We start from the raw sequence: 27588 nt of genomic DNA on the forward strand, positions 1-27588 counted from the left end.
TGCCCCCCATTTTGATTCAGACGTGGCTTGTGGCTGTGACCCAGAAAGAAGGTACTTGACTTGCTATAATACTACAGTCAGCTTTAATTTTGAAGTTATCAGCATATCCTTACAGCCATTTCTAGATGTATTTCTGGTGAAGGAAGACTGGCCTTTGGTTGCTTGCCAGTGGAAACAACGGAAAGGCCTTTTTTTTTTTAATTTGAGCTGAAGGCAGCCTGATAAAATGCAGTTCCTGCAATTTGTTGAATTATTAAACTATGCAGAAATTATTAATCATTCTAAACATGAGAAATAACTCATGGGTTTCTTCTCTTGGTCTCACACAACTTCAACAGCCCTCTTTGAATTAATCCCTGAAGACAATTATTATTTATATTACAGCAACACCTAGAGGCTCCTACTGAAATCAGAGCGCTATTGCACAAAGTGCTGTACACACCCACAGAAAGGTATGATCCTGCCTTATATTCTGTAGTCCAAATTGGTCAGCAAAAGAAAGAGGAGCAGAGGAAGCAGTAGGAGCCAAGGCAAGAGGACGCACCCATGCTCACATAGGTCATAGTGCTGGGACACACCTTTGGCAGCTAAATGTGAACCCAACCATTTCACCAACCAGCTCTCAGAGACCATAGCCAAAACCAGATGGACATCACTGCTGCACTGAAGCCAGGAGCAAAGCTGCAGGAAAGACTGCCAGGGTAGGCCCCACAGACACTGGTGGAAGAAAAGAACTTATTAGGGCAAATACACCCAAGACCCAGTGCTATCACAACCCGGGAGGATTTTTGAGTCCAGAGTAGTGGTTGCAAGGAGTGTGAGGAAGGACAGTGGTTTGGCAGCGGTTTTGCTTACTGAAACGTGTTGCAACAGCTCTGCTTCTGCTACTTAGTCCTGCAGTATCTGTTCTGGAACTGACCAATGGAAAATCTCTGGGCTCGCTTTCTCTCACGCCGCTTGGGGTTAAAGAGGGCTACAAAATGTAACAAGGTTTGGAAATCGCCCAGCAGCGTTCATTCATTGTTGGCTCCAGCCTTTATTAGTGGAGAGAGCTTCAGATTTGAGGCTAAATCACTGGTTAGAGAGGACAGGAGCAGACAAAAGGCAAGGGGTACCACATCCGACCTGCAAGTTGGATGTGTAACGAGAATGATTTGGAAATACTGCAAAGAGCAAACTGATCCTGGTGGTAGTGTCAATAGCCTCCCCTGTGAGCACTAATTATATTATTACAAAAACAGACTAACACAAAACTAAAGCACAGAAACATACATTTAAGATCTGGCTGGATGCCAGTGTGCTCAAGGCACATTCTTCATACCAGCTGAATTATGATACTGTGTTATTTGTTTTGCTGGAGTGCTCTATAGCACTAATCACCAATCCGCATCCTGCCGTGGTCCATGCCATAAAAATACAGGAGGCCAACACACCACCCGCCCCCAAAGAGCTCACACTGCACGTGCAAGATCAGAGGGGTACAGACAGCCTAAGATGGTGTAGCCCAGCAAGATGGGTAATTGCCTCCAGGTATCCATGGTCCAGCTAGTGTCAAGGCAGAGAATTTTGAGACAGGGTTTTGAGGGAGAACAGTGTGACTTTACTGATGTTTCCAGTGAGACTGTCATTAAGGAGGAATATAGATTTTTTACTTACTTCCCCTTCTGCCTGCAATCCTCTTACTCCATACCTGCCAGGTGAAATGTTCCAAAACAAATATATTGCAATCTATTATAAAGAAACAGGTCACCCAGGCAAGCACCAATAGTTGCTTGGGAGCAAATAAGAACATTACAAACAATACATCAAGCCCTTGCTTGATGCTTCAAGTTTAAAGAATAGCACCTTCCATTTCCTGGGTTGCAAATAGCAACTATTTGCTAATGATACCTTAGCAATTCACAAAACAGGGAGGAAAGGGAGAAACCCCACTTTAATTTTGGCAGACCAAATGATGCTGAAGAACATGTTTGTGCATGTGAGGGAAGTGGGGTGGGCATGGGGCCAGAGCCGCATGGAGGGGATTTGTATGCAATGGGAATAAATCTGTGAAAATGTGTAAGTGGAGCTGCAGAAGGAAATCTGCAGCCGCCTGAGCCAGGCGGTTGAATGGCAGAGAGGATGGAGGCTATTTGAATACTGATGTGGCCCTCACTTTCTTCTATTTCCATTAATGACATGCTCATCAAGGGCAAACAATGGGACCGGCTGCCTGCGCCTGTCACACTGTGTGGGTGCTGGGAATGCCAGGCTGTCATCCTGGGGCTGCATTTAGAGACCTGCACGCTAATAAGAAGTGCTCTGTGCCGTCAATGCAGACAGGTGCTTCCGAGGCTGGGACATGCTCCATTCCCTTCCCCTGAAACCCTCCTCTCCCGGCCCCCTGACAGACACCATGAAATGCACAAATTAACAGCCCCATCATGTTGGGCTGCTGCTGCCTGCGGTGAAAGCAGAAAATCAAGTTGTCACCCAGGGTGCAGTGATAAAGCCACAGCCTCATTTCTCTGTTGGTGCCCTATAATAGCAAATGCCAGACAGCTGGATGGATTGGGAGGTTTTAGATTAGGGTCCTGATGCTCTTTAGCCACTGAATTAGCAGTTGCTGTTTTCATGCAGATTATTTGTGTGCAAAGTAAACATCTGGAGAAAGCAAAGGCTCCAGGGTCAGATATTTGATGCTTCTTTCCTCTAATGAAGCAGAAATAACAGAAATTATACAGTGCCTTTGAAAAAAATTCCCCCCATCAATGAAAAAGCAAAAACGCTCCTGGATTTGCCTTTAGAGATCTTCTCAGCAAATGCACAAGACTGTGTTTGCAAGCATTTGCCCACAGCCAAACTGAACAAGACTCTCAAACCAAGACAAGTTTGTAATTTTACAATGGTGGCTGGAGAAAAGTCACAGCAAGTCTTTTCAGGAAGGCAAAGGGAAAGGGTGAACTCTCCAAAGGCATTTTATTTCGATAGCTCAGCATTCCTCTTTGGCAGCAGGATCTTCCCACAGCCACCCAAGACCCACTGGAATAAGAAGTTTTAGCCATTTTCACGTGTGAGTAGCTCAGCAACAGGTGAGAACTGATGTCCAGAGCTCAGAATCCAAAGCAGGGCCAAAGCCACCCTAAAACACCCATTGCCTCCTCACAAAGGCAGGTACCTGGGCTTCTGAATGAAAAACAAAGCCAAAATGGAACCGAAGAACGACATCAACAAGGAAGGTGATGATGACAGAGACTGACCACACAGACATTTGTCCCGCAGCAGGCACTGCACCAGTGATAAGGAACAGAGGGGCCTGAGCCCTTCAGACTCCAAGGAGTTTAATGACATAACGGCCTGAGAACTTCAACATAAAACAGGAAGAGCAACTAACGAAACTTACAACATAAAACCCCCCTCCTGTCATTTTTATAGTAATAGTAAAACACTTTATTGAATTTATGAGCTACATAATGACTATGAAGAATGTAACTTGAATTAGAACCAACTCAGAAGTATAATATCAACTATAAACCCTTTTCTATTACCCCATCCCTTTATCATCATCCTATCCGGCTCTTTTTAAACGAAAGAATATTGCGTTCTTCAAAATTTAGTCTGAGACCCATCTCCTAACTTCTCAATAAATCAAGCAAACTCCAAGTGTCTGTAATGGACACGGTGCCAAAAAATCAAGGCACAGCCCAGGAACAGATTTTATAGCTAGAGTTAAGACATCATTGAAAAGTCAAAAAGCAAACGATGTTTCTGTGAAGGTTGCACCTGGGAAGGTGCAGGGGAATATGCTGGTGTTTTGGTTGTGAAGCTGCATAGCAAGGCGCAGCATGGTGTTATTAGATGGTTTAGACCCCAAAATGCAAGTCATCAGTGCAGACCTTCAAAACAAAAGCAAAACCCCATGATGTACCCGTGCACAGGTGGGAAGTCCATTTAGGAGCAGACACATTAGCAGGACTTTGAAGCACCCTCTCTGGAGGCCTTTCAGTCCCAGGGTTTTGACATGAGTGATAAAATCTGCACAAAGCCAGAGAATGCATTGAGGGGCTGTTTATATCCAGATCCATTATTTTTGCAGAGGAGTTTGTAAATGAATAATTGTGGGGGCGGGAAATGTACATAACACAGCTAAAGCAGCATGTTTTACTGTGTTTTCTGATTCCATTTTACTCCTTTAGTCTCTCTGGTCCCCAAGGATTTTTCTGAAGGGGCGATAAAATAAAATGGGTGAAACAAAGCCATAAGCCAGTTAAGTCTGAAAGACATGTCATCTCATCTAAAAAGAAGAAACGGACCATTTCCATGCTTAGGGCTGACAGCAACGCCTGAGCTAGCAATAGCGCTATTCCATTTGATTTATAGAATAATGGGGTGACAAATGATGACAAAAATAAACTTTTACTGCACTGAACTGCTCCTTTATTTATGAAATTTGGCCAAGTAGTGAAATCTTTTATCTGCAAGTTGTAACATGGAGTGGAAACGAGCGATTATGGTGTGGTAATAGTAATCCAGTGATGGAGGCCGAGTCAGTTGGAAATGGATTGAGGTAAAATAACTACCGCACCATGATAAATGTGAACAGCGCTTTGCTGACAGATGATCTAACAGGTGTTCATAACAACTATATAAGAGGATTTATTTATGACTAGCCACAGCCGCAGCACTGTAAATCAACTCCAGCAGCTGCACACCGCTGAAACCAAGTCCCTGATGGAGAAACAGTGTAAGAACCCAAAAGAACACAATTCACTCCAGAATCTTAATCATCAAATAACGTGGTTTTTTAAGCAATTACACCACAGTGCAGAAATCAGAATGACTTTCAATTACATGAAGCTGAGCCACCAACTAACTTTGCCCAAACCCAGGCACTGGCAGAGGCCCGCAGATCCGGCTGGAGCAGAACAGTTTCTTTTGGGCCTGGTGTCAAAGAGGTGCCCTTTTTTTAATCTGATAAAAGAAGCCACTTTGGTGCTGTTCAGGCATGGTATTGAGACAGTAAGGGCAAGAAGAATGGAAAGGGTTCCTCTCCCTGCCTCACCAGGGTGTAATCCCTTGCAAATGTGCCCACTCCAAATGCCTGGAGGGCTGCACTCCAAGCCCCATCAGTGAAATGATCTGATCACCAAAACCAATCCCAAATCCCACCAAAACACTGCAGCCTCACAGAAAAGGTTAGGTCTTTAAACCCAAATCATCTTGCTGGTTTGCTTTAGAGCATGGATCTGCAAATACTTGAAGAAAGATGGCTGAGGGAGGAATCAATGGTACCAAGTGGGATGGGTACCTGCTTTTCGCCAGAATTGGAAAAAAACAGTCTAAAAAAATAACCGAATTGGTAATTCTTTCATCTCTTCTCCTTCCCTCACAACTGATGTTTTTAGAGTCATATAGAATAGCATTTACTTTCCAAACAAGATTCAGCAAGCGCTGGTACACTGTTCATTGCTGGTGCACAAGCTGAGTGCAAATAAATGCCCGAAGATCCTCACGCAAATATACAAAATCAAGGCAAACCAAAAAGAAAATGATAGGAAATAATATAGCAGGATCAAATTATCCTGCATGTGAAACACCATCCGCAAAGAGAAGGAAGAGCAGTGACGTACGTCACGTACAAGCCTCCAGGCACTGTTTAGGAGAAGATGATGGGGTCTGCAGTGACCCAGGGCAGAGCGAGCAGCCCCTTGTGAACCTGCGGCCCTGGTGCGCACGCACACGGGTCTGCTCAGGGTCACTGGGAGTGGAGGCTGCCACGACCCCCAGGACTCGCACCCAGGCAAAGCCTCCCGCAGGCGGCCTTAGGCTGCTCAGCCCACACCTCCTCTCAGCTTGGAATTTAATTACAAACCGCCATTGAAGCTGCAGCCCCTTCCGGAGGCCAGTATCCCACACAACTCCCGCTTCCGCCACCCGGGAAAGGGGGCTTGCTCTCCTCCGGCCCTCCTGCCTTCCTCCTTCACCTAAGCAGGCTGTTGGCACCCGGGGGCCTCTCCGGCACCCCGGCTGTGGCGGCAGGCCCAGGCCAGGCACGTGGGGGGTGGCTGCAGGCTGAGCGGAAGCCGCTCCACCTACCCCATGAAGCCACAGGCCTCAACTCGGAGGGCACCTGCAGCTACCGTGACCTGCCAGCCTCCCTGGCTGCCTAGGCCTCAAGGTCCCGTGAATATGGATGGCCTGTGGCTGCTGGTGGTGCTTGGAGGTGACGAGGAGCAGCTATTTTGGTCAGATGTGATGCGTTGCAGAAGGAAAGGAGCTGATGCTGCTTCTCCCAAGGCTCCTGCCCTCCCTGCGCCTCCCTTGCCAGCTCTGCTCCAGCTGCCGGCCTCGGGGTGCTGCCCTGAGCCCAAGCTGGTGGGTGTCCCATGGTCCAAGACAAGGCTGAAGCTCTGCAGGGAGGCTGGAAGCACCAGGGTGCTCCCTCATTTTTAGGAGCCATCTCCTTCACCCACCTGCCGTTTGTCATGGCTAGCAGCTGAATGGCAGCCAGTCACAGCTGGTACAAGAGGCCTTTCACCACCTTTCCACTGCCCATCCACAGTCCACCAGCATTTTTACAGGGCAGGAGGGTGAGAAGGACCCGAGGGCACCCACAGCTTTTGCTCTTTCTTGAAGAAGCAGGGTGACTTGTCAGCTGTTTTTGCAAGGCTTAGTCTAAATCCTTCCCATCAAGGAGGAAAACTAGGTCTGGTTTGAGCCAGAGGGAGGCACGGAGATGTGAACAGAGACTCACAACATGTATGCTCCATTAGATGGTGCTAAGGGCAGAGTTGCTGTCCCCTCCCTCTCCTCTGAAAGCCATGACTGGGAGGGTGGGCAAAGGAGGAGGCAAGTTGTCAGGAGCAGGGTGAGAGCAGGCTGGGACCTGGAGAGAACTGGAAAAGCAGCGGTGGAAGCCAGCAAAGCTTATTTTTGCCCTCTCTTTTATATGTGCACAATGGAAAGAGGAGTTTAGAATAATGCTGTTTGTAAAGATATGTGTATAGGCACCAGAATGTACACAGGGATTTAAGTGGATCAAGATTTGGGACAGTACGGTCACAGCATGGGCTCAGAAGCCACTGAAGCCACTGAAGAGTAGTTCACCTTGTACCTTGTGAAGCAAAACCAGTTAGCTGTGGGACTGGAAATGCAGTGGTGTTCACCATCTCTTTCTCTTCCAAACAGGTTCACTGGACTGTGCTATACTGCAAGTATACCAGATAAGAGGAAAATAACCTGAACAGAAGCATTGCTTTTGTCAGGGTTGTGCACAAAGGCTCCTACCAGCAATGAAAGCACGCTATGCAAACACAGCAAAGCCTGGTGTCTGCACCACAAAACATTTAATATAAGTGTTATAAAAACACCCGCTTTATGATAAAACAAAGAAATATATGGGGAAGACAAACTGACAGAAAATAAAGGGAACAGAGTCTGATCCTCATACGCTTGTTTCAGGCACACACTTAAGTGTCAGATCAGGGCTTGGGAGGATTCAGCTTACCTGTGCATTGCGTACCAGAATCCTTGTTAGGGCATTTAAGTGCTAAGTTAAAATTCATTTACGCATGTAAGATACTGTATGCAAAACTAGACAGTTCTATAATTGAGTATTTTTAAAAAATAATTAATACTAATTATCGTAATGGACCATTGCAAAGTGTGCAAAAGGATTTCATCCTATCACCAAATATCAGTAATTAGCCTAAGCTTCAGATCAAGAGGATTTAGAGCCCTTTTTTTTTTTGTATTCTATCTGGTACATATCTGTATATTCCTTTGCTAATGTAAAATTCCAGTTTTGTTCCACTTTTAATAAACATCATATTATCTTGTAACAGCAAATGACCAGAGCTTAAGTACATGTTGTGTTAAGAACACAGGGAAAAAAATTAATTCCTTCCTGCAATTTACCTATATTGCCTTAGAAATGTGACAAAATGCCACCTTGTTCCTGAGTTAGTAGAAAAGATCATCAGGAAAGCCCAATTTATCTTTTCTATGCCATTCACTGTTTCATATACTGTGTCATGTCCCTGCTTTAAAAACACTTTCATTATTATTTCCACTATCCTTTCACACAGTATTCTATTTATATCTTCCATTATTTTGTTTCTAGCTCTAGACCCACTTCTATCTCTGCTACTTTTCTTTAGAAATTAGTTACTAGAATTAAACCAGGGTATGCAGGAGAAAAATATATGATCCTTTTATACAACATCATAAAATGTGAAAGGAAAATAAGAGGAAAAAAAATTATATAAATTTGACTGTCATGCATCAAGCGTGTATTTATATTCTGCCATCCATAGTAACGTAACAACTCTTCCCCATACCCTATTCTTTCCAAATGGCTCGAGTTATTTTGGAATAACTGAATTTGAAAATTCAGAAAAAAACCCTTCCTGTTCACACGGGGGAATATGTGTGTGTGTGGAAACAACCAGGAAGCAAAGAAGGGGTAAACTGTCAATCTCTCACTACATAGAAACTTTCTTATGTTTGCCCTTGCTCTTGTTGCATGATTCTTCAATCCATAATTACCAGCATCAGTTTTAAAGCTTGGACTAAATCACAATAATCTTGGAGTCTTTGAATTTTACTTACCTTGGGCATGAGTGAATTAAACAGTTAATAAAATTATACCCAAATTTCCTATTTATGATATTTCAGTTTGTAGTTGTTACTGGTTTTCCTATGTTTCTGCAGGTTCTCTTGCATTTGAACCCTTTATAATTTAAGTAACTAACCCTCACCTCCTGCTCCTTAAATTAGACCTTGATACAATTCCCTAACCATCTTAGCAAAACCCACCACAGCAGTCCTGCAACACTATGCTTTAGCCTTGGTCCCACATCCTGAGTCACACATGCAAGGCTGCCCAGGTCTAGATTCTCGCTGAAGCCAGGTGGTTCTCAGTGCACAGCTCCTGACTGAAAAGCCTGCCCACAGAGATAGGAGCGGCTGCTACCTGGTACAAGCAAATCACTCTGAAGTGAATTCTAGATTGCAATTTAGACTAGTCATCTACTTCATATCCTAATAACCTTTAATATGCCTCTATAAATGATGAAAAATATGGAAAAAAGTGAATAAAAATTATATATAGCAAAACCAATAAAATATTGTTAGCTACTGCTAACTGGCTGAATTGTGACTGAGTGCAACTTCCACTATTAATGTAAGACATGTACACGTGCTCATGTTTAGATACCTGAAGAGCAGAGCTTTATTGCATGCAGAGATATTTTACTATTTAAATATCCGTCTTTAAAGAAAGTTTCTCTCCAAATTACTATTAAGGGAAGGCAGCATAAATTTTCAGGTCACACCGTCGGCCCCAATACCTGTATCAAGAGTTATTGAACCACTGGACCAAGTCATAAAGTATTGAAAAATGTAAATTAATACCAGAAACTCCCCAAATATCCTTACTATACACGTTTCTGGGCTTCACTATTAAAGTGTACAAAGTACTCCAGGGAGGCAGAAATTACTCAGCAACATGTGTGACTTACATAGCATTAATATGCTTTCCTTTGATTTATACTGTGGTACAAGAAACAATTCCTGTTTGTTTTCTCCTTTACAAACGTGGCTGAATATTTTGCAGTTCAGTCTTTTCTCAGGAGGCGTGGTTCTGTACCTTTCCCTCACCACCTTCTCAATAAGTCTCAATATCATATACCATCTAGACCAACCTGCATTTTCTCTGAGATGATGGTATTTTCTACAATGAATAATTTTTCACCTGTTTGAATAACTTATATCACACCTGAAAACTGTAATTCAAGAAAAAACTTATTGCAGGATTAGGACTGCAGAAAACAATGTAAATGTTGAATAAGAACATGCACATTTCTGTTGAGGGCATAAGATTCTTGTTTCTTTGTCTGAGAAGTATCAGAAATATATTTTGGGTGCTAGCAAAACCTAGAACTACATTTCTCACAGAAGTGCAACTTCAATACCTAAAAAAACCAACCCCTATTTAGAATTTGCCAATAAACTCTGATGCATGTTGGAGCTACCTTTTAGTTCTACCAAATTTTAGTAGAAAATTTTAGAAGAACTTTCCAGTGTGCAGTAACGCAACATTTCTGATGAAGCAGTATTTCCTAATATACAGAAAGCTAAACCAAAACAGCACCATTTAGTCAGTATCAAAGGACCATGCAAGGGTCCTGCTGACAGAGCAGGTTACAGTTATCTAAGTATCTTCTCTGTGTCATAAAACATCTGTGGCAGAGCCATGAGTTACTAGTACATGTTGGAAGTGAGGAGAACTTATATGAAATGATAAAGCTCAGCTTCTTCCATCCTACCATGTAACCAGAATGTGAAGGGAAGGTCAAAATCAGTGACACCTTGGCTACAGGCAGAAAACTGGGTGCAATAAAGGTTGCACAGCTGCTGGTCTTCTCAGCCCCAGTTCAGTAGATATGGCTATGAATTTGTCTTTGCCTCGAGCCCTGGTTTATGCACAGGTGGGAGATGTTTTAATCTCAGTTTACAAAATAAATCTGAAGAAAGGATGTGAATAATTTAAGCTAGATGACAGTATTTGCCACAATATTCTAATAATCAGTATTTCATATAATTTCATACTAATTTCTAACATTTCAATCACTATTTTATGAATGGGCCAATCTGAAAATAAGCAGTTACTGGCTTTGTTTATTAACAAAAAATAACTGCATAGCAGAAAATTACAATAGGAGTACAAACACTGGCTACTTTCACAAGAACAGTTTCCTGATGCATATGTAGTGTCCAACCTTGTTAGTATTTACTTTAATTAACCAGTTATATACAATACTGGTGATCACTGTTATCAGTTCTCTACCAAAACAAGAAAGAGGGAGCTTCTGCTCATAGCACTACTTTATTGGCAACTTAACAGAAATATTTGAGAAAATGGCAGTAGGTAGGAACAATATTAACAGATGAGTTTAGGTTTACAAGCATTTCCAGAAAGCAAACACCATTTTGTTGTACCTGTTGTATTTTTACACTTATGCAACAAAACCTCTCTGAATCACGTAGTTGTTGTATATGTTGGTGGAACCTACTTGCCATTTAAACTCAGTTTTCAAGCAATGTGATTTCCCTTGAACTTTATTATCTAGTATTTGTCCACTACAGTGAGGAAAACCAATGGGGAAGAAAGGTAGTGGGGGAAGGGAGCAGAGAGGGAAGGACTAAGGTAGAACAAATGGGAAATACATTTAAAAGCGCAGATAACTGACAGTAAAATATATGTTCTTTGGTTAGCAAGCAGAAAAAAAAGGAAAGGACTTGCATACATGATAGATACACACTAGCATTCTAAAGCAGAAGACAAGAATGTCAAGAGTGTATTCTTCCCCCACTGCCAGATGGAAGGGCTATTATTATAAATGAAAGGCAGCAGTAGTGGATGCCAGGCACTTTTGTTGTGTGCCAGATTCTGAAGTCCAGATGTAAGCAGGTTACCCCTGGGACAGGACAGGCTTCAGCTCCCGCAGCAGAACAGAACCAATCACGGTTTTCTCGGTGTTTATGATGAGCTGTGCTGTAGAGCTCTCCTTCAGCTCCACTGTGACTAGCATCAGTGACCCACTGTGCACAGTCTTAGCTGCAAACCTGGTGGGGGAAGGAAAAATAAAAAAATAAAAAATTAAAAAAAAATCACTGAGGATCTTAAGGTCAAAGACTGCTAACATTTCTTTCTGCAAAAGTTAAATGAGCTCAAATATAATAAAATGCCTCCAATTTCATTAATGCATTTCAGGGGATAAACCATAAAAACCTTCATAAATTCTTCAGAAAGAATTTTTTCAGCATTGTGTACATATTTTTACATTTAAGAAGGACAAAAAAGTATCATGCAAAATTGTGTATTTAATAGTACAAAGTAAACTCTATTTAAATAAAATTTTCATGTAAGTTCTGATTCTTCAGTTCATCTACAACACTTGTGCACACTGGCAACTTGAATTCAGCTGTACGGAGTTTTCCATGGATAACTATCACTATTTGGTGCTCCAAAGAAAATGCGACTATGCTAAATGTCGTAGAACACTTCCAGAAAGCCAAACTGTTGTACTTTCAGAAAAGTGCATCCTCCTGCCATCTAGGGAATTAATTCAAACTAAAAATAGTCAGAGTTATAAACATCCAACATGATCATTTGAAATGATGGTAACAGCAAGACACCAAATCCTTCCATCTGTGAATTTATCTCCAGAATATTTAATCATAAAAATGTGGCCACCATTTCTAAATGTTTTATAATTATTAAAAATCCTACAAAGCAAATTAAGAAAAACTAAACAACCAATCAGATAAACAAAAGTTAGGACTAATGCACCATTACTAAATTCCAAGACATGAAAAACCCACTAATTACATGGAATTAAAAGCAAAACTAGCCTTTTAAGCACCGCAATTGACTGAAAAGCCATTTTAGGCATAGTGAGTTACTGTCAATCCTGTTAATTCATTCTGCATGCACAGCCAGGCCCAAGAGACGGGAAGGAAGAGGATGGCAACAGCCTCGTCTTCCATCTTCCACAAGGAGCACACCATAGGGGTTTTTTTGCCTTTTTTTTTTTCCCTTTCCCCTTGGTTACTTGACAACAACAAAGTTGCTGCACATGGGCTTTTGAAAACACTAACAAGTGTAGAGCAGGTCTGTGACCCAGTCTGACCCCACTTTGCAGGGCCAATCTCCTCTCCTGTTTCTGAATGACACGTGTCTGAATCAGAGCCATCTGCCTCAATTTGCACAACATCTTCAGCCACAATAGGACCCAGTTAGCCCTGACAACAGCTCACAACACAGAAAAATCAAACTGCTGGGCTGACAGCACGCTGTGGGCTATTCAAGAGCAAACCAACTGGTCAGTGTCTCATGTCTGACAATTAGCATGGGCCTTGCAAAGCGCCTACCCAAGCCCATGGGGATCTGTTTAATTACCATCAACATAAAGGAGGGAGTTTATCAGGAGATACTCAAAAAACTTCACTCCAGACTTAATTAAAATATTAGCCACTTAAGCAGGAAGCAGGTTCTCTTTAAACGAGAAGTAATTCCTGTCTTTTTTCTTTTTAAACTAAGCATATCAAAATCTCATAACACATTATACTAATTAAGGAAACATGGGGCACTTCTCTAATGTCACCCATCACGGACAATCTATTTCTTTTGTCCGGATTATAGATACATTCAAAGACCTCTCCCTTTAATAGAAGGTTCTAAACCAATGTTACTACTATAAAAATGATCTACTTAGCTAGTTATATCAATGATTTCACGTATTTACACTGCGATGTGGAAGATCACTATTTCTCTTGTTGATTTTGACAGGGGGATAATTATAGAAACAATAGTCTTATTAGTCAGTTTATTTACTTAACAGTTGTGTCTTGGGACAACACAGAAGCAGATTATGTCTGAGTATGCACATAAATAGGTTGGTAGTTGGCACTCCTGCTGTGTTTCATAGCCCCAAGGCTTGATTTTACCCTCTTTTATTAAAACTGAAAGTGATACAAAGTCAGCGCTCTGTGAAAGCCAAGGTGGCTCAAAGCATCAGGGATGAGTTTTGCCTGATATTTTCACATGTGGATTTGCAAAATCACATAGGGGATCAATAGCACTTTTCCATACCTCTGAAGAAAACACGTAAAATCAATAAAATGTGAGTTTGTATGTGGTTTGCAAGATGCAAAGGGTCTGATACTCAGATAATTTTACGCAAAGTGTTAGTATGCATAACTAGCAGTGGCTAATCGGTTTGTATCAATGGTCACTGATCTGGAATCGCTTAGTGAAAAAAGAATTGGAACAGAACAGGATGACTTATTTCACCATTAAAAAAGGGTGTATAGAAGAACCACACAATGGGTTTACCACTGCTTTTGAACTTTGGAAATTGAAATCTGTTCCATAAAATAGGGAAGATAATTTCATTTCTAAAGAGAGTTCTAACATAAATATGCTTATATGATCTGTGAAACTGAATACAATTATAAAAAGGATGAAGCAGTTGACTTTTAGATAGAAGACACTAGTAGTAAAACTGATTCGCTAATTATTTAGATGTTTTAAATATACCATCATTGAAGGATTTGGTTAATAGCTATTTTTTCAACTAAGTACGTGTTATTGCATTTATATGCTTACTCTTACCATAAGGCCCATGTGGATTTTCCAAAATGTGTGTTAAGCTCAACTAAATACATAGACCAGAAAGTCATTAAAAAAAATCTTTCAGCAGCAAAAATTAATCACTCTGTATAGTAAGTATTTATTCTTTGTGAGAAACTTTCATTTTCCCCACAAGGTCAGTAATTATTTTTTACTTTTTCTGAAAGTTGATACTGCCTTAAAGGTTAGAATTTGAATTAAAAAAAAACCTGCAAAAAGAGAATAAAAACAATCAGAATTCATAGACTGAAATAAGCCTTGGAAACTGCACTGTAGTACATTAAAATCTAGCTTGTAAATTGGTTGTTTGTAGGTCCAAAAGAAAGAATTTTTCATAAAGACAACTCTTAACATGTTAAGATATTATATTATGAGCATGGTTCTGTTTGTAACAAAGGATGCATCAGTGAATATGAAAAAAAAGAAAGTAAATGAGAATACCATTCAGAAAACAACCAAATATTTACTAATAGTTTCAAGATGGCTGTTTCTGCTATACTGCAGTTATTTTCTAGTTTTCTTTCTGTGATAATATTAATTCTAAACCTGATTTCACATAATTAAAAATATTTAGGAAGATTTGCCGCTTTTAATACTTTTCCCACTTAAAAAAATCAAGACAGATTAGAAACGTAACAATGTGAGATACATTTGCATATTCTGAGTTTGCCCAAATATTTTTTGTCTTTAAAAAGACTGTTACATATTTTGAGGCTATGTGACATGGAAAAAAAAAGAGACGGAGTTCATATATTATTTTCACATAAATATAGTACCTGTCAGTAGGTAAGGAAATATATATTAAGAATAAAATTCTAAATCAACATCACTAAAGTACTGTATATTTTTAGAAAGTCATTCAGTCTTTCAAGAGTTAAAAATCAAGTACATATTCTTGGTGACTTGCTATGAAAATAAGATTTGTTAATGATTATCACACAGAAATATTTGATTTATAGTTGACATAAAGGGAAAACACAGAGCATCAGACGCTACAATGTGACAGCATTTGCCAAACACTGGCTTTGTGATGATGACTAGCCTAACTACAGACTAGCAGTTATTTTCCCTTTATTTGTAGACAGAAGATAGCTACAATATACAGGAGAGGCATTTCTACGGGGAAAGGTTATGAAAATTCCACGCCAGTGAACAAAGAGAAACAGAGTAACTCACTCAAAATCTGCTCTTTAAAATTCAACATTTGAGAAAGTACATTTACACCTGAACACTCATTATCGGGACATTTGTTTACAGCAGAGTAGGGTTTGTTACACATAATTTGCCACCACTAAAACATACATTCTCTCCTGTTGGGCGCTCTTCTTCCTCTTTGATTTTTCTATTCAACCTAAATTCTTTTTCTGTTCTACTGCTTACCAGAAAGAGTGACAATGGCCCATGGAGGCTAAAACTTTTTTTTTCTCTGCCCTTTCTTTAAATCTTGTACATGAAGCCTTCAATTATTGCCTGCTGAAGCAGACAGAATCCTATTAGTAAGAAAGACAATCAGAAGATGCAACGCCCTGCCCTAGCTGTAGAAAAATAATTAGTCCAAAGTTGACAAATGTGTAATCAAGTTATGCAATGAATATATTCAGAGGGGAAAAAAACACTGCTGTGAATTAGTCTTCAATTTGTAAATATAAGAACGAACAACTATGAAGTATCTTCCAGTGTATCAACTGGATAACAAAAATCTTTATAGTTTCAGTACTTGGATCTTCACCTTACTACAACAAATTCTATCTATGTACAGGTTTGACTTTAACATTTCATCTAAAAATTGGCTAAATTACTAACTACTTGTATTCATCCTCTGAGTAAGCCTTAGAACATGAAAAAGAAGTATTGGGAATAGCACTACTATGTATTAGTTCTGACCTGGGGTTAAGCTTAATACTAAAACATAAGCAGAAATATAGTCACAAAAAGAAAAATCTTTTTCTTAACCTGGTGATTTTAACCTCTGAGGAAAAAACCTTGTTTAACATTGGTTATTAATCATAAATTTGATTAATATTTACCTTAAAAATCATATGATAATTTGATGTTTTCTTTTTTCCAGTACATTTCATGCTATTTTAACACTATCTTAGAATAAATTGTTCAAAATACCTAATTCATTACCATAATGTAATTATTTCAAATATTAACTATTTTTGGGCTTAATAAAATCATAAATTGTAAAATAAATTGCCATCACATCTGTACTATATTTTTACCATTTTTAGTTCTATTGCCAAAATAGATTTTGAGTTTGTCCTCAGTTGCCAGTGAACAGTTGCAGTGTACTTCTAACAAAAATTCAGGAATGCAAGTGGGTCTTCTGAACTTAATGTCCAACACATAGCACTGCTCCACATGTTCAAAAGATGCTGCATGAACTTTTTATCATCCTCCAAATTTACCTTTAGTTCAAAAACTTCAGCATTTTTATATGTTGGCATTTATATCTCCTCCCCAAAACTTCAATAAGCTAAAAGCTCGAATCAAAATATTTGGTCCTCACACCTAGAAAATTGTAATTGTAATACTTGATCTATTTTTTTTTTCATCTAGTCTATTCTGTTTATTTTTCTTAAAGAATTGGGCATTTAATATGATAAGTATTTGAGAACTACATACAGTCCATTTCTAAACCAGGCTACAAATTTTAATTTGCAGAAAAATTATTTAATTCCAAGAAAGTAAGTTACCCTGCAGAAATACACTAAAGCATTAAACTTCCTCAGAGGTCTTTCAAATCAAAGATATTCTTCTGTTCCGTTAGTTTTTTAAGTGTTAAATGTTTTCTGTTTAAACAACTGGCTCAGGAGGTTCCTGTTTGTTTTCCAGAGAAAATGCTGCACATATTTTTCACTTTACAGCATTCAGATACAAAAGCAGTGCTGTCCTCTAGTGGACAGCAAATAAGCTAGGCTAGAACAATCTATTTCGATTAACCTCATACCTAAAATGACTCACTCATATACTTTTAATGTTAAACTCAAATTTAATTTCTTCAAGTTATTTTTAAATTTTGCAATCCACGTGCAAGCTCCTTAAATACAATATTTAAAATGTTAAGGGCCTTAAAATGATTTTGTAGAAAGGCAATCTCTTGATTAAGTGCTTTGTACCAGTTAATGAAAATCTTCATATGCCAATAATATGAAAACTGTATTAATACATACAGGGCCCTTTTGTTAGCAGGGAGAAAATTTCAAGGTTTTGGAACATTAGGATTTTATTAAGAAACAGTAGAAACTACTGGATGAGTACTTTCACTAAAAAAAAATTCAGTTTTCATTTCCTCTAGGAATAAAAATATTTACCTAAGAATAGTGACTAACCAGAAAGTGGTGTCATGGTAATTTTAGTCCCGGCTGACAAAAGAGATACAAATAGTTAGCCTAGCTGGGCTTTTTTTTTTTTTTTTTTTTTAAAGCTAGATTTACTTCTATCATGAAACAAGAAAACATTAAGAGTTTACAACTTCTGGCTACAACAAAGGGTGAAATACTGTGGACATGGATATACTATTCCATTTAGAATTCTGTCTGCTACAGGTAAAAGCTACCAGAAAAACTGTTTTGCCTAGGATATTTAGCTCTCTAATTAATTCCTACTTGAGAAATTAGGAAGCAAAATCAAGGCTGCATGTCTATTACAAGTTTATTTACTCAGCTACCCATTGCAGCTCTCTAGAAGAGTAGAAAAAGATGACTGAGCCCCACAGCTGAGGAACCACAGAAGCAGAACAGTCCACATAACTACGTCAAAGGAGCTATTGCCAGAGGTAGATTTCACTTCATTTGAGCTTTCCGACAGGCCAATTGCTTAGTAAAAAATCTTAGGAAAGATTTCTGTGTGCACACAGAGCAGAAAAGGTCTTTAAAAAAGTCTTCCTGGATTTATAAGACCTGTTTGTCAGCTACTGAGAACATATGTTTGGATTCAAATGGAGTAACTATAAACAATTTCTATTTCTCAGATATTTTTACACTGTGTTTATCCTCAATAGAAGGCTAATAGCCCTTCCTTTCTGACATGCTGGAAGCAGATGCATTTGTTAGCTGATGGGGTCTGATAACCAACTTTCTGCCTGAGAATTCTTCCAAATTTTGTACAAATTGGAAGATGACATACACAAAGAAATTTTCCAGGTGGACCCCTTTAAATGGGGTTTTGTTCAATACAAACCTACCTACATACATGCACAGTTGCATGCCTTTTCTCCCCTCATTAAGTGTGCTGGATTAAAAAGATGTGGGGAGGATAACTGATTACTAAGCACGCCATTCTCTGATAATCAAAATTGTCTGTAAACAAAACCCTCTTTCCTTTGAGAATCAGTCTGCCAATATACTATAAATGGGACATGACAGGTTGCAAAATGATAAAAAGGGGTGAATACAACCAGACTGTCAGCCTGATGCATGGGGTGGGGAATAAAGGGTAGTGAAAAACAAGTGTTGATCCTTGGATTTCTGTTTTTTAAGCATTTTATGCAATTTTCTATATTTGGTCTAGTTGCTTTCACATTCTTCAGGATTTCAATACTTATCCATTGCAGTGTGCTTACTGTTATATTACATGATTTACACAGTATGTTTTTGATTTTGCTAAAGGATAATAATGCAAGCCTCCAAAAGACAGGTGAAAGATATTTTACATCTTGTTCAATAGTTGCTTATTCACAAAACCACATAGGTCATGGGTACGCTAAACAGTGATGGACTACATACAGCGAGCTCTGAACAAACTGGCATATCTATATGGTGCAGTCAAATGTCCTTAAAAATACAGGGTCCCAGAACCAGCATAGCCACTGTGTGCAACGCTGTGCTTGAGCTAGTTAGACCTTCTTCAGCAATGAGCAGAAGCGCTGTTTTGTGCTTCTTGTTTAAAAGCTAGCTTGTTTGCTGCTAATTCAGGTGTCTACTATCACAACATGCTAAGAGATGAGAATCCTCCCTCTGCAAGTTCCAGTGATCTCTAGAAAGAAGAGATGGCTATTAGAATGACCGCTTTCATGATTGTATTGGAGAAGGATATTAAACTCATTATTTCAAAATGTGAAATGGCTGTTCTGAAGTAGATTAAGGCTTCAGTATTGAAAGAAGCTGAGGTTTGATTTACTTCAAAACCTCAGATTGTCCCATAGTGGGCTGTTGAAATTAAAGACTTGACCATCTCAAATTAGAGGACTGAAATTAATGCTGTCATGTGTCTCAGTTCTGGTCAATGTTAAGACCATCCTGATGAACTGCAGAAGTAAAGATATGTAGATGACACCATGCTCACTTTCTAACTCAACTATTTCCTGTTACTCATTGTGGATTCCTTTCAAAATACAACAGCAACAACAGACTAGTTCAATGGACTATTAAAAACAAGTTGAGGTTGACTAAAATTCGTTCTTCATATCCAGCCTGATGGGTTCAGACTTTTATCTCACTGACTGATTGGGCAGCATGCAAGTAAAGTCTTCAAGAATGAAAAAACCTGCAAAAGGTGCTCTACCTTGTTCCATTTTGTAGAGCCGTGGTCATTGAAAGAAATAGTCTACTAGAGTACAATGCATCCGGTTTAAGAAATGCTTCAGGAAGTGGAAGGCAGAAAGGTAGGCAGTTCAAGACGGCCTGATTCTCAATCCCATTACACATTATATTCTGATATCAATGGAACCACACAAGCATAAAACAAAGTGAAAGACTGAAGAAGAAAATCCAGTTTGTGATCCCAGGTCTGAACAGACTTTTCTGCTATATGCCACTGCCAACACATTAAAAGCTTTTGCACCACATTTTGTAGGTAGTGGAAAGAAATGCTTTCTATGTGTACTTCCATTATTTTCTTTCTAAGCCAATTTACCCTGAAACACCTCTCCTTTAAGCAGAGGTCTTATGTAATAGTAGACAACATTTTGACACTTTCATGAGGATCATAACAGCATTCAAGTCTTTCTAAGATGAAAGTAAAGTCTGTAACTATCTTCATTCTATCATCATCTGTTGTCTTTTGCTATATTCAAAGTGAAGAAAATTAAGATTGCCTATCCTGGTAGGAGGTTATGGAGCTGAAAATGAATACAGGAGGAAGAGACCTGAGGAACTTTTAGAATATTCATCTGAGAGGAATAAGCAACACATCTTAGAAAGTAACAGTAGCATGAAGGGCATTTCTGGATAAATAAGGCTCGTGTTGGTTAAAAAGAAAATTACTGAAAATCTTCAGTTGAATAGTATCTTCATCTCATCACATTTTGAAATAGAACAGCCTAGAATTTATTTTTGATATATAAAGCAATGAACGTTATTGCCCTAGTAAAGACAGGGAGGGGAAGTTATGGTCCATAGAAGAATCAACTTTGAGGGAATAAATATCCTCAATTATGTATCCTCTTACCTTGAAGATGGAAAAATTCCGGCAGACTTTCCCCACTGACAACAAACAGCAGACATACTTTAACTGAAAAGTACTTGGTCCCTAAATGTAGTGATTCAGACTGATTTAATTCCCTGCAGGAACAAATACTTTTCTTTCAATGTCTTTGTCTTTAGATATTCAAATCACAGATGTGGTCTGAATCACAAGATAGAAGCTTGCTGCCTTAGCTGATTCTTTTTGAAATCACTTTGTCAATATCTATGCACTCCTCAACCCACTTCCAACCCTTCATTTCTTAAAATATTTTTAACAAACAACAGTTCTCAGAACATAGAAAGAGCTATGTATATTGCAACAATTATCCTAATCACTTTTGTGAAATAATATTTTGATAAAAATAATAAACTTTTTTCTGAAGTTTTCATATTTAAGAAGACATTATATTTCCTGCTTAAAAAAAAATTCTCTTTTGAAATGAATTTCACATTCTTCCTTTTAGTAGAAGGCTTTAAAATTGAAATAATGTTTCCCCTTGATAATAAAAGCAAGAGAGATCAATACATAAGAAGAGTTAATCCTATTAAGAACATGAGAATGCACTGTATGCAGCCTTACAAGGCCCAGTAATCTAATAGCTTGTATTGAAGAGCTATTTGAAGAGGAGGTAACTACACTTAAGGAAGTGAAATAGTACAGCAAATTTATTTTGCAAATATATGAATATAAATCTGCACATTTGTGTCCTGGTATATATATTGGCTATTGAGTTCAAAATTTTTGCAGCTATCACTTCAAATAAAACAGGCTAGAAAAGAGAGTTTAAAATACAATCAACTCTATTATCTGGCATTTTGTTCCATACTCAGTTAACAGTTAAATTATTACATTTCAAGTAAATATAAAAATTCAGTAGCCATATGGTAAGGAGAGAAAAAAATGCATGTAAGGAAGTGTTGCTATACTGTGATAGGGACTGACATATAGTTGATGTATTTTACAGGTTTACATTTATTTCATTTTTCATTGATGACTGCATGCTATTCTGTTGGTATTTGTTTCAAGTATTTATTTTCAAATATTCATTATATTTGCTCTGAGTGTTTTTACTTGGTGAAAAATACAATCCTAAATAGGGTTATCAATTTAAGGGGCAGTAATTGTGTCCCAGCAGCATGACAACGTCTTTGTCATGAGTGCAAATATGTTTAGACTTAAAAAACTCAAGAAACACACATGTGTTCAAGTCCATTAGACACACTTGTATTATACTATACAATTTCATTTTGAATGAGTATATTGCATTAGAAGGCAATATAAATTTCTTGGCATTAGCCATCATTAAGTAGTAATACTCAAGTTGGGGATGACCCACTAAGAGGTTAATGTAATTCATGCTGCACTGTACAGAACGTCAGGTTAAAAATATTGCTTCTTTTCCCGTGTAAAAGGGTATGCACTAAGCACCTCTAAGAAGTGAACTCAAGTAGTCCTCACAGAATAGCATGATGAGCTAAAGCAAGTTCTTATACGTAATTTTTTTCCCCAAATACCACTTGTGATAAAACAAACAAGACAAATGACAATACTGTAGAAAAAACCAAAAATTTCTTTTAACATCTTTTTATTGAATCCATAACTGTTTTGTCGAGGTAAAAGGTGACTGTTTATTTTATCATCCTGAAATGGTGTACCTGTCACATACATAAAACACAGCACACTTCTTGCATCCATGAGATTTTCAAGAGACTCTATTTTTGTCTAGTCTCATGGTAGAGTTGATTTAATCCAAATATATGTATACAATTTAAAAAAAATAATAAAAATATGTCAGTCATCTGTTTCAGAGTTTTGAAAGTATTCATTATCTAATCTCTATCTCAAATATTCATTCATCTAAATATAGGATTTACATTAATGATAATGTAGTGCTATTTAAAAGATGAACATGTTCATCACAGTACCAATTAGTTAATGTTCCCATTCCTGTTCTCAGTAAAAACTAGGTGCAATTATGACTACATAGTATCTGTGAACTCCAGTTACTTATGATGAAGCAAATGAAGGGCTATTTTCTAAATGCTTATCATTGCTGGGCATTTCTGGTAGGCCATTTAAGTTGTTATAAACAATTTTTTTGCCTGATGGACATTATAAATGCAAACTATTTTGTAACTACTGTAGCAGACTGAATACATTCTATTTTGAATCAAAAAAAGAAAAGAAGATTTCAGGATGCTCTAAAGCACTCTGAATACTTCAGCCCAACCAGAACATGCTTTCAACCACTGTCTCTGAAGCACTGTACCCAACAGGAAGTACATCTTCAATTTATTTACAGTTGGTCATAGACTCTGTTTTGTGGAAACCTCCTTTAAAAAAACAAAAAAAAAAGGTCAAGAGAAAGCAAGATCAAATTAGAAACTTATCTACAATCAGGAAACCTGTGGCTGAGCTAGGAACTAAGCTATTATTTTAGGGAACCTTTTCAAGACTCAGTCACAAAACAATCCATCCCTATGCAGTAAGTCTCATGTGATGGATAGGGTAAAGATGGAGAACACCTGTATACTGCAGACACTTCAGTCTCTTGATTGACACTCTCACCTAGTCTTTGAATTGAAGTTGAGAATGCAGGCTGTATAGATCCCTCAGGGATGCCACAAATGAGGACTCTTTCATGGAGGAGCAGGTGTCAATAGTGACAATCATTTCTGTGCAATCGCACTAGCTGTACCATGTTTTTATGGTGAAACAGAATTTTATCATTGACCGTATCAAATACATAGGAAAATCCAGCTGGGTTAATGTTAATGCAATGCAATAAAAATGCCCAGTGATGCAAAAAAGACTAAACCCAACAAAGAGAAATATCAGGTTATTAGTCCTGTGTAGACTACAAGATTCTAACCATTCCAAACAGCCATCTTGGTCAGCAAAATTTCAAAGAAAAACATTGCTCTTTGCTTTAAAAGAATATCCATTGCTCTTATTGAAATAGCAAAATTCAGGGGGCTAAAGGGATAATTCAGACTCTGAAACAGTTTTAGTGGATGCTAGGAGAGATGTATGCATTTTTTTATTCCAAGACTAGGTTAACAGATTCCAATTACATCTTGCTGTTGTTATTTGTGTCCACCCAGTTTTCTACACATGGCAATTCTCCTGTTTGTTTCTGTCACAAGTGAGAAGCCATACAGATTCACGGGACTAAATATTTTGAGTCAATCACATTAAAAGCTGTCATTAACCAACAATCATATCAACTCCACTGACATTCTGTACCACAGCTTTTGGATGAAATGGAGTGATCTACAAGTAACATCTGGAATTTAAACAGGACCAATGACCTTCTTGGCCGATCACTGTTTTTCCTTGCATATACAAAGGAAGGATAAGGAAATGTTCAATTTAATGTTCAACCTGCATTTAAAAAGATCTTCATCCAACTGAAAAAAAATATCAGGTTCTAGGTTTAATTAGCTGGATATCATAGGTCAAAAATTAATGTGGGAAAAACAAGCAGCTCCTCACAGATGATATACCTGAATAAGGCCACTTACTTTTGGAAACGGAAACAAAAGTCAAAAAACCTTATATATGCTTTTGAAAGTACCATGCTTTAAAAGGCTACCTTTTCCCTTTGAAACAAAACCAGGAAAAGACAACTCCCCCTAACTGTGTACAGTAAAGTCTAGATATTTGATTGTTCTATATACATTCAAATAAAGAGCTAAGGAGTACTTAGGGTCAAATTAATATCTGCTTAGGATTGTATGTTACAATATAATTGGGTACCTTATCCGTTAAAGGTGTGGGTAATTTTGCCTAATTTTATCAAATATTGATGAATTTTGAACTAACAAATTCATATTGAAAGATGGTTCCACTATGAATGACATGTAATCTTACCTGTGTATGTTATCTTGACCAGAAGGGACTACACCCAGGTTTGCTGCCTTCACTACCTTCTCAATTATTACAAGTCTAGTAGAGTTCTGCGGAGCAACAGCTATTGTAGCAGATGTCTCATTCATTCCTGTCAGCATCCCTGAAACGTTAAGTATTTCATTATGACTACTTTAAGATTTGCTTGCTTATTAAGCATAAAACCAAAGTGAGAGACTTCTAAAAAAACCCCACATTTGCATTAAAAGTTAAATAATTCATCAAGAAAACAATTTTATAGGAAATTACATAACTACATTAGTTTAATGTATTACTTGCAATGCCCTATTATTAGAAACAAATTACTAATAACTGAACAAAGATATGTGTGATAGTAATGCAACTGTGATATCAAGATGGTTCTTTTTCACAAAAAGTGTAACTTAAAAGAAGAATGTAAACATAGGAATGAACTATTAAGTAAGACTCATTTGGAAAAGTGCAGCTTAAGTAACACCATATACAAAGACACCTTGTAATCTTTCAATCATAAAACCCCTGCGCTTAATTATAATTTCATATCCAATTGCTAAAAATAATCTTGAAATTCAGAGAGTAGTCATTGGTTCAATTTAGTTCATGAAGATAAAGTCATCACATTTGAAACTGGGAAATTCAGTTAGTATCCATCTCTCTAAAATGTCATGATAAATTATTTGATTAAAATAATTTTAATATCACTACAAAATGGAACAGAAATGTCAAGATTATATCCACACATACGACAAAAAAAAGTAAAGAAGGAAATGTTGTTCAAGGACATTTTAACAAAACCCCTCACTTTTCTCTTCTATCAATATCCATTGTTTAGGAGAATGATTTGCTGCATGCTAGTGTTGATTAAAATCCAACAGTAACTACAACTTAACATTGTTTGTGTATTTTTACACTATGTTCAGAAGCTGAAAACACAGACAAACAATGGAGCACAGTACTTCAGGCAGAAATATGAAGCATCTGAAATCCACAATAACATTAACAATGAAAACAATGCAAAAGTCTCAAAAGGGTAATATTTTAGGGCTGCACATATAGTTCTAACCCAGAGCAAATGGCACTAAGATGCTTAATAGAGCAATTAAAAAACATAAATCCAACATTTTTATGCACTAGAATGTGCATTAGCTGCTGTCACAAAATAAGAAATATCAAAGTAAAAATGGAACAGCTCCTAAGTAAATTACAGGATATTTTTGAACATGATCTCCTCTTGAAGAGAACAAAAATAAGCACACAACTTCTATAAAGATCAGCTTTGTTTTGGGAATAGAACATTCTGTTTCAAACTGTTTAAACTTCACTATTAGGCAAAAGCTTTAAAAACTACATACACAGACTAAAACTGCTTTTAAGCAGAGCACAGGGACTGACATAACACTGCTGAGAGATGTGTGTACTCATTTAGGATTTAAACCTTCTCCATTAAGCTCTATTGAAGAGCAAATGCTGAATAAATGAATGCAACTATGTTTATGTTAAAAGCCTGTTTCCCGCAGCATGTAATTAAAGGAAATGTTGTACAAAGCCAGTACTTTTGTCAAGCTCCTGTAAATGGAAAGATGGATAGCACTCAGAGAAGTGAATGCATTGCTTCATATTTAACCTTAACACTCTTGTCATTAATGGTTTGTCTAACTTGTTCTATAAAAGACAAGGTACTGCTCCATTGAAGTAAAATTAAAAAAATCAACTAAACCATGCTTTTCAGAACAGAAGATTCATTATTGTCGACTAATGTATTGGCATAAAGCAAAGTAACATCCTATCAAGTAAGGCACACATTCAATCTGCCTTTTCACCCCCCTTTATTTTTAACTCATGCTGTTTTATTGTTATAGGCAATTTGTACCACTCAGCATGACAGTGTAAACTGAATCAAGATTAATTTACATGCAAAAGAACACTTAGGAGAGCAGCATGGTAAGCAAATGTATTGTCTCGATTGCTGAGGTGGAAAAGAACCTGGAAAGAAAAAAGGGTGCTCTAATTAAGGGGCATCAAATATGATTGCCTGTGGTAGTCAAGGGGCAGAAAATAGTATATGTCCAACCATTTAAAGAATTAGCATCTTGCTTGTTAGGAAGACAAGTTGGATATATAAATCTTAATAAAATTAGGTAAACAATTTGTTTACTTATCCAAGGTGTTTGGGTTTTGTGCTTGGTTTTTTTTTAATGGGAATCAAGTATACACTTTTAAAAAAAAAAAATTGACAAAATTATTTTGAAACATGGCCGCAGGGGAAAAAAAACCAGTCTTTATACTTGAAGTAGATTTAACTGGCTATTTTAAAAACACCTTCATAAAAATTCTGATTAATATCCAGCTATAACAATCACATGCCACCTTTAATATTGCTTGAAGCATGAGAATCTAAGAAAACTCTATTCAGAGCCCAGAGCAGCAATTAATCTGGGTTAACTAACTGGTACAATGAAATAACTGTACACATTTTTAATAATAAAAGGAAATGAAATTAGAAAAATTACACTGGTACGTAACAAGGTATGTTAGCTACCAGACTAGTCCTATTCTGAACTAAGGCGAGGGGAGTTTTGCTACTGATTTTTAAAAACAGCAGACAAGTAAAAATTTGGATACTGAGTTCCCAACAGTACGTCTCATGCATGCCGAACTCCTGCTAAAGAAACTGGACTTTTCATGGGGATGTGATGTAAAACAGGGTATAAAATCCTGAGGCCTGAAGATCAGTAAAAGTATTTAACCAGAAAGGTAAAGAGTAGTTTGGCAATACTATTTTAATCTACTGCTTCCAAACTGTCAATCACATCAACCACTAACTCAGCTGCAGCTCTTGGGAATTACCTCACCAGAGGATTCCCCGGAAGGGAAGGGAAGGGAAGACTGTGTAGCAAGGCTAAGCGTACCATGCACGGCATGTGGATAAATCCAGCTTTTGAGGTTCTGCTGCTACCACTAGATAACCTTCACAGCCATGAATATTCAATAACCTGTCTGTTCTCCACTCCTTATGCCATCAGGAAGAAAAGGGACATATACAAATGTAACAGACAATGCAAAACAGCAGAGTGTAATTGAGTAAAGATGTGTAGCAATGAATTGTCTTCTAC

General features: G+C 37.9%; 1 protein-coding gene across 3 annotated transcripts in view; it reads right to left on the reverse strand.

Annotated features, from left to right (window-relative positions):
* Positions 1-10927: 10927 nt before the first annotated feature.
* AP3B1 (adaptor-related protein complex 3, beta 1 subunit) overlaps positions 10928-27588 on the reverse strand; it is a 161447-nt gene continuing 144786 nt past the window's right edge. For all 3 annotated transcript variants that reach the window (XM_010582852.1, XM_010582853.1, XM_010582851.1), the window contains 2 exons: positions 24461-24599; positions 10928-11607 (listed from right to left, as the gene is read on the reverse strand). In XM_010582852.1, coding sequence (XP_010581154.1) covers positions 11454-11607; positions 24461-24599 — 293 coding nt within the window. In that variant the 3' untranslated portion in view covers positions 10928-11453. The remainder of the gene's footprint in view (positions 11608-24460; positions 24600-27588) is intronic.

Source organism: Haliaeetus leucocephalus, unplaced genomic scaffold (assembly GCF_000737465.1).
Source record: "Haliaeetus leucocephalus isolate CR32 unplaced genomic scaffold, Haliaeetus_leucocephalus-4.0 Scaffold849, whole genome shotgun sequence".
NCBI lineage: Eukaryota > Metazoa > Chordata > Aves > Accipitriformes > Accipitridae > Haliaeetus > Haliaeetus leucocephalus.